This window comes from Salvelinus namaycush, unplaced genomic scaffold, assembly GCF_016432855.1.
Source record: "Salvelinus namaycush isolate Seneca unplaced genomic scaffold, SaNama_1.0 Scaffold21, whole genome shotgun sequence".
NCBI lineage: Eukaryota > Metazoa > Chordata > Actinopteri > Salmoniformes > Salmonidae > Salvelinus > Salvelinus namaycush.
The window spans coordinates 148488-156525 of NW_024058897.1; the positions used below are offsets into that span (position 1 = coordinate 148488).

At 41.6% G+C, this 8038-nt stretch overlaps 1 protein-coding gene across 1 annotated transcript in view; it reads left to right on the forward strand.

The window, feature by feature from the left end:
- The window catches only part of LOC120038183 (trichohyalin-like), a 98868-nt gene extending 94579 nt beyond the window's left edge, over positions 1 to 4289 (forward strand). Inside the window, exons 6-7 of the mRNA XM_038984043.1 lie at positions 3393 to 3716; positions 3873 to 4289. Of these exons, the coding sequence (XP_038839971.1) occupies positions 3393 to 3716; positions 3873 to 4289 (741 nt within the window). The remainder of the gene's footprint in view (positions 1 to 3392; positions 3717 to 3872) is intronic.
- The last annotated feature ends 3749 nt before the right edge of the window (positions 4290 to 8038 follow it).

Below are 8038 nucleotides of genomic sequence, written 5' to 3' on the forward strand. Positions count from 1 at the left end.
ATTCTGATGGCCTTGAGGGAGAAGCTGTTTTTCAGTCTCTCGGTCCCAGCTTTGATGCACCTGTACTGACCTTGCCTTCTGGATGGTAGCGGGGTGAACAGGCAGTGGCTCGGGTTGTTGTCCTTGATGATCGTTATGGCCTTCCTGTGACATCGGGTGGTGTAGGTGTCCTGGAGGGCAGGTAGTTTGCCCCCGGTGATGCGTTGTGCAGACCTCACTACCCTCTGGAGAGCCTTACGGTTGTGGGCGGAGCAGTTGTCGTACCATGCGGTGATACAGCCCGACAGGATGCTCTCGATTGTGCATCTGTAAAAGTTTGTGAGTGTTTTTGATGATAAACCAAATTTCTTCAGCCTTCTGAGGTTGAAGAAGCGTTACTGTGCCTTCTTCACCAAGCTGTCTGTGTGGATGGACCATTTCAGTTTGTCCGTGATGGGTACGCCGAGGAACTTTTCACTATCCACCTTCTCCACTACTGTCCAGTCGATGTCGATAGGGGGCTGCTCCCTCTACTGCTTCCTGAAGTCCACTATCATCTCCTTTGTTCTGTTGACGTTGAGTGTGAGGTTATTTTCCTGACACCACACTCCGAGGGCCCTCACCTCCTCCCTGTAGGCCGTCTCGTTGTTGTTGGTAATCAAGCCTACCACTGTAGCGTCGTCTGCAAACTTGTAACCTTTGGGCAGTCACAAACTGTTTCAATTATATAACTTTCTCTGTTTCCTACTGTTTCCATTATACTCTAATCTTCCAACATCACTATGGGTTGAAGAACGTGTGTCAGTTGTTTTGATGGCTACCTTTCATTGGTCTCCATTCTGAAGACATTCTCCATAGCCTACATTCTAACATTGTGTTGATGGCTACATTCTAATATTGTGTTGATGGCTACATTCTAATATTGTGTTGATGGCTACATTCAAATATTGTATTGATGGCTACATTCTAATATTGTTTTGATGGCTACATTCTAACATTGTGTTGATGGCTACATTCTAACATTGTGTTGATGGCTACATTCTAACATTGTGTTGTTTTGATGCCTACATTCTAACATTGTGTTAATGGCTACATTCTAACATTGTGTTGATGGCTACATTCTAATATTGTGTGGATGGCTACATTCTAATATTGTGTTGATGGCTACATTCTAATATTGTGTTGATGGCTACATTCTAATATTGTGTTGATGGCTACATTCTAATATTGTGTTAATGGCTACATTCTAATATTGTGTTGATGGCTACATTCTAATATTGTGTTGATGGCTACATTCTAACATTGTGTTGATGGCTACATTCTAATATTGTGTTAATGGCTACATTCTAACATTGTGTTGATGGCTACATTCTAACATTGTGTTAATGGCTACATTCTAACATTGTGTTGATGGCTACATTCTAATATTGTATTGATGGCTACATTCTAACATTGTGTTAATGGCTACATTCTAATATTGTGTTGATGGCTACATTCTAATATTGTGTTAATGGCTACATTCTAATATTGTGTTGATGGCTACATTCTAACATTGTGTTGATGGCTACATTCTAATATTGTGTTGATGGCTACATTCTAATATTGTGTTGATGGCTACATTCTAATATTGTGTTGATGGCTACATTCTAATATTGTGTTGTTTTGATGGCTACATTCTAATATTGTGTTGATGGCTACATTCTAACATTGTGTTGATGGCTACATTCTAACATTGTGTTGATGGCTACATTCTAATATTTTGTTGATGGCTACATTCTAATATTGTGTTGATGGCTACATTCTAATATTGTGTTGATGGCTACATTCTAACATTGTGTTGATGGCTACATTCTAATATTGTGCCATATCAAATTCTAATTAATTGTACACAGTATCTAAAGGGATTGGTTTACATAAATAAACAGAACAACTAATTTAAGAAAAATCCTCATCAAGTTGGTAGGCCTAACCAGTTGGTGTGTTTTCTGGAAATGAATTGAATGTATTCAGTATGCGCAAGGGAGCCACACCTGTAAATCTTGTTACACACCTGCATTAGGTAAGTCTGATACCAAATACTGAGAGGTGCTTAAATCAAAACGCGCAAAAAAAGGGATACATTTACTAAGTCTGAATCGGCTCCATGATGCAATTATGAGTTTGACTATTCACGAATAAATGGCTATGTAACTAATATGTTTTGATGTTGATATACCTACCCCTTTAACCCCTTATTAACTCTAAGGTCACCACAAAGCACAGATGATTCATCAGGGCCATCACTGCTGTGTGCCGACTTCACCCAATTAGACACTGGCATGGCAGGAATGTATGTAACACTGTACTCTGCCCTTCTTCAGGTACAGGTCGCTATAGTTACAGGAAAAACACCTCATCTGCATAACTCCTCCTCTTCTTTTCTAGTCTGTGATTTCCCAGATCGCTGTTGTGCTGTCATAGAGAGGGAGATGTGAGATGCCAAGCAGCAACACCTTTGTGTTTAGTTTATAACACATGTATTACCTCAGCAGTCCAAGACGGGCAATAATCAGATTCTGCAGCGGAACTTGCTGGACTTTTTTCATCTATTCTCATCTGACCACAAGACAAGATGCCGGCAACATGCAGCAAAGGTACGTGTTTGGTGTTTGTGTGCAGTTCACTTAAATGTTGCCTGTGAATAAACAAAAAAAATATATATTGAGGTTATGTTTTCCAATTGACCTGTTCATACCTGTCACATTGCCTTACAGTATTGTGTGTCTACTGATCATTCAGGAGGTTTGATGACATAACATCCTTTATGTCCTTGGACAGACTCTGGTCCCACAACAGATTCCACCAACATGAGGATTGTTCTGGTGGGGAAGACTGGATCAGGGAAGAGTGCAACAGGAAACACCATCCTGGGGAGGGAGGTGTTTAGAGAAGAGACTGGATCAGGGAAGAGTGTGTTGGGGAAAAGAGAGGTGGAGGGGAGGAGCATCACTGTGATTGACACTCCTGGTATTTACAGCACAACACTGACTGAAGAACAACTGAATGAGGAAATGAGAAGGTGCATCTCTCTCACTTCTCCGGGCCCCCATGTGTTCCTTCTGGTTATCAGGCTGGAGAGATTCACACAGGAAGACAGGAATACTTTGTCATGGATCCAGGAGAACTTTGGCGAGGAGGCCTTGACTTACACCATGGTGTTATTCACCGGAAGAGAAAAACTAACCAGGAAGCAATGGAAGGACTTTGAGAGGACTGAAACAACTAAACAACCGATCAGTGTGTGTGGAGGAGGGTATTATGCTCTCAACAGTAAGTCAGAGGTCCACACCACTCAGGTCACAGAGCTGCTGAGGAAGATAGAAGAGATGGTGGGGAGGAATGGAGGAGAATACTACCTAGAGGAGAGGTGCCAGGAGGCTCAGAGAAAGATCAGAGAGGAGCAGGAGAGGGAGAAGAGAAAGGAGGAGATAAATGAGAGGAAGGGGAAAATAGAGAGGAGAGAAGAAGAGGTGAGGAGGATGGAGGAGGAGTTGAGGAAGTCACTGGAGGGGGTAAAGAGGATAGAAGAAGATTTGAAGGAGAGACAGAAAGAGTTACAAGAAAAGAGAGAGGAGTTTAAGAAAGTGGAGAAGAGAACAAGACAAGAGGAGGAGGATAAATTGACAGAAAAGGAGCAGCAGAAGAGAGAAGAGAATCTTCAAAAGGTAAAGGAAGAGGCAAGGAAGCAAGAGAACAAAGTAAAGGAAATAGAGGAAGACTTGAAGCTAGCACAGAAACATGTGAGGAAGATGACAGGAGAGGTGAATAAGATAGAGGAAGTGATGAAGAGAGACGAGCAGAGGAGGAGTGAGCAGAGTACACAGGAGAAGAAGAAAATAGTGGAATTGATGAAGAGAGAGATAGACAAAAGGAAGAGAGAGGAGCAGAAGAGAGAGGAGGATAAGAAAATAGAGGAGCAGAAGAGAGAGGAGAGGAAGAGAGAGGAGATGAAGAGAGAGGAGCAGAAGAGAGAGGAGGATAAGAAAATAGAGGAGAGGAAGAGAGAGGAGCAGAAGAGAGAGGAGAAGAGAGAGGAGGAGAAGAGAGAGGAGCAGAAGAGAGAGGAGGAGAAGAAGAAAATAGAAGAGAGGAAGAGAGAGGAGCAGAAGAGAGAGGAGGAAAATAAGAAAATAGAAGAGAGGAAGAGAGAGGAGGAGAAGAAGAAAATAGAAGAGAGGAAGAGAGAGGAGCAGAAGGAACTCTTGATTTTAACAACTGTTACAGGTGTGGTAGCATTACTAGCTGCAGCGTGTTTTTGGGCCAAACAATAGAAGATTGAATAAGGTGTTTGATTGAATGCTGAATGCTGATTCAATGTTTCATCTCTCCTTACCACAGACGTTATTTAAGGTATTGTGATATGAGGGTGAAATGTAGCCTAGCTGTTAAGAGCGTTGGGCCAGTAACCAAAAGGTTGCTTTTTGGAATCCCTGAGTCGACTAGGTGAAAAATCTGTCTATGTGCCTTTGATCGGGCACTTAACCCTAAATGCTCCTGTAAGTTGCTCTGGAAAAGAGCATCTGCTAAATACTTCAAATGTAGTATGATATGAATTTATGTCAGATTAACGGTTTCATGTTCTACCAACACTTTTGTGTTTGACACACGACACAACATGCATTTCTTCAGTAGAGAATATGTAGTACTGCATCTCCTTAGTCATTGATATTGGATATCATGTCAAATAAAATAGGCATATTTGTTTTGTAATTTTAACAAAATCAGCCCAGAAACATCTGACACGTTGGTAGCAAACTTAAAGGCAACACAAATGAGTATGTGACAAATGTATTGGTTTTTTTCTCTTGAAATGCTGCTGTCATACCTAACAATGACTCTACAGGTAGATACCACAAGATTATTAATAAGGCAGGGCTAGGGGTTTTCCTAAACTCTGTGGGCATTTGCATTTGTATTTGTATTTGCGTGTGCGTGTGCGTGTGCGTGTGCGTGTGCGTGTGCGTGTGCGTGCGTGTGTGCGTGTGTGTGTGTGTGTGTGTGTGTGTGTGTGTGTGTGTGTGTGTGTGTGTGTGTGTGTCAAGCCGGCAGCTCCAAAACTGGAGAGTTGTTCGCTACGTCTGATATGTCATCATCGTAAAACCAGTTCCTCCAGCAACATGCAAACCACACCTCTATAGTTCCTCCTGTTCTTTGCTGATCTCTGATTTCCCAGAATCATTAACATATTCTAATAGAGGACAGTGGTTTTTATTAAACTAGTCTACTATTTGAAACATGGTTTACTTTGAGAATTTAACTATGCACAGATATTGGATCTTAATTTGATCACTCTTTGTTGCTGAGAATTGTCCTGCAAAGCAGAAAATGCAAACTTGTAGTGTATTTTTAAATACAGTTTTAAAAAGGCTTTTAAAGTTTGTAATTTCCGACTTCAGACTTTCTCTTTCTTCCATTTTATTTTGATCTTCTCTTAACTTCTTCTCCTCTTCCTGTTCAGAAAGTATTCCACCTTTTGTTGTATTAAAAACTGAATTGAAAATTGTATCACCCATCTACACACTTACCCCACAATGACAAAGTGAAAACTTGTTTTTAGAGATTTTTGCAAATATATTAAAAACGAAATGCAGAAATATTACACTTACATAAGTTTTCAGCTCCCTGAGTCAATATATTTTCGAATCATCTTTGGCAGCGATTACAGCTGTAGTCTTTCTGGGTAAGTCTCTAAGAGCTTTACACACCTGGATTGTACACTATTTGCACACATTATTTGTTTTTTTAATTCTTCAAGCTCTGTCAAGTTGGTTGATGTAGACAGCCATTTTCAAGTCTTGCTATAGATTTTCAAGCCTATTTAAGTCAAAACTGGAACTAGGCCACTAAGGAACATTTAATGTCGACTTGGTAAGCAGCTCCAGGGTATATTTGGCCTTTTGTTTTAGGTTGTTGTCCTGCTGAAAGGTGAATTAAATGACAAGCATACTCATAACATGATGCAGCCATCACCATGCTTGAAAATGTTAAGAGTGGTACTCAGGGATGTGTTGTGTTGGATTTAGAAAAGACATCGGCACATGTAGCATGAGTCATAAATGGCACCATATTCCCTTAATACTGCACTACTTTCTACCAGAACCCTAGTGCACTACTTTCTACCAGGACCCTAGTGCACTACTTTCTACCAGGACCCTAGTGCACTACTTTCTTCCAGGACCCTAGTTCACTACTTTCTTCCAGGACCCTAGTGCACAACTTTCCACCAGGACCCTAGTGCACTACTTTCTACCAGGACCCTAGTGCACTATTTTCTACCAGGACCCTAGTGCACTACTTTCTACCAGGACCCTAGTGCACTACTTTCTACCAGGACCCTAGTGCACTACTTTCTACCAGGACCCTAGTGCACTACTTTCTACCAGGACCCTAGTGCACTACTTTCTACCAGGACCCTAGTGCACTACTTTCTACCAGGACCCTAGTGCACTATAAAGGGAATAGGGTGCCTTTTGGGAAGAAACCCCCATGTACCTCCACAACACAAACATCCTTCTGAAAGTCAACTTCACCTGAGTATCTGTGAGGCAGACAAGAGAGCTGAAGGAGGCCGGCTTATAATCCGTGTCATTGCCAAACATACTGGCCTTTCAGTAACCTTCACATATGAACATTCTATCATTAATGAGCTTGAAGAGATCAGAGGATTTGATCCTGATTCAATAACCCTCATCGATACCTTTAAATCACAAGGGTTATGCAAATATTGGAACATGTACCTTATTTTTGTGTTTGTGTCCGGTTGCTAAGCAAATGTTTTGTAAGCTAAACTGACTTTTACACAGGTACAGTGCATTTGGAAAGTATTCAGACCCCTTGACTTTTCCACATTTTGTTACGTTACAGCCTTATTCTAAAATGGATTAAATAAAAACATGTCCTCAGCAATCTACACACAATTTTTTTTTTTTTTTTTTTTTATTTCACCTTTATTTAACCAGGTAGGCTAGTTGAGAACAAGTTCTCATTTGCAACTGCGACCTGGCCAAGATAAAGCATAGCAGTGTGAACAGACAACAACACAGAGTTACACATGGAGTAAACAATAAACAAGTCAATAACATGGTAGAAAAAAAAGAGAATCTATATACAATCTATATACAATGTGTGCAAAAGGCATGAGGTAGGCAATAAATCGAGTAATTACAATTTAGCAGAGATACTGGTGTGCAAAAGAGCAGAAAAGTAAATAAATAAAGCAGTATGGGGGGTGAGGTAGGTAAATTGGGTGGGTAGTTTACAGATGGACTATGTACAGCTGCAGCGATCGGTTAGCTGCTCGGATAGCAGATTTTTAAAGTTGTTGAGGGAGATAAAAGTCTCCAACTTCAGAGATTTTTGCAATTCGTTCCAGTCGCAGGCAGCAGAGAACTGGAAGGAAAGGCGTCCAAATGAGGTTTTGGCTTTAGGGATGATCAGTGAGATACACCTGCTGGAGCGCGTGCTACGGGTGGGTGTAGCCATCGTGACCAGTGAACTGAGATAAGGCGGCACTTTACCTAGCATAGCCTTGTAGATGACCTGGAGCCAGTGGGTCTGACGACGAACATGTAGCGAGGGCCAGCCGACTAGGGCATACAGGTCGCAGTGGTGGGTCGTATAAGGTGCTTTAGTAACAAAACGGATGGCACTGTGATAAACTGCATCCAGTTTGCTGAGTAGAGTATTGGAAGCTATTTTGTAGATGACATCGCCGAAGTCGAGGATCGGTAGGATAGTCAGTTTTACTAGGGTAAGTTTGGCGGCGTGAGTGAAGGAGGCTTTGTTGCGGAATAGAAAGCCGACTCTAGATTTGATTTTGGATTGGAGATGTTTGATATGAGTCTGGAAGGAGAGTTTGCAGTCTAGCCAGACACCTAGGTACTTATAGATGTCCACATATTCTAGGTCGGAACCGTCCAGGGTGGTGATGCTAGTCGGGCGTGCGGGTGCAGGCAGCGAACGGTTGAAAAGCATGCATTTGGTTTTACTAGCGTTTAAGAGCAGTTGGAGGCCACGGAAG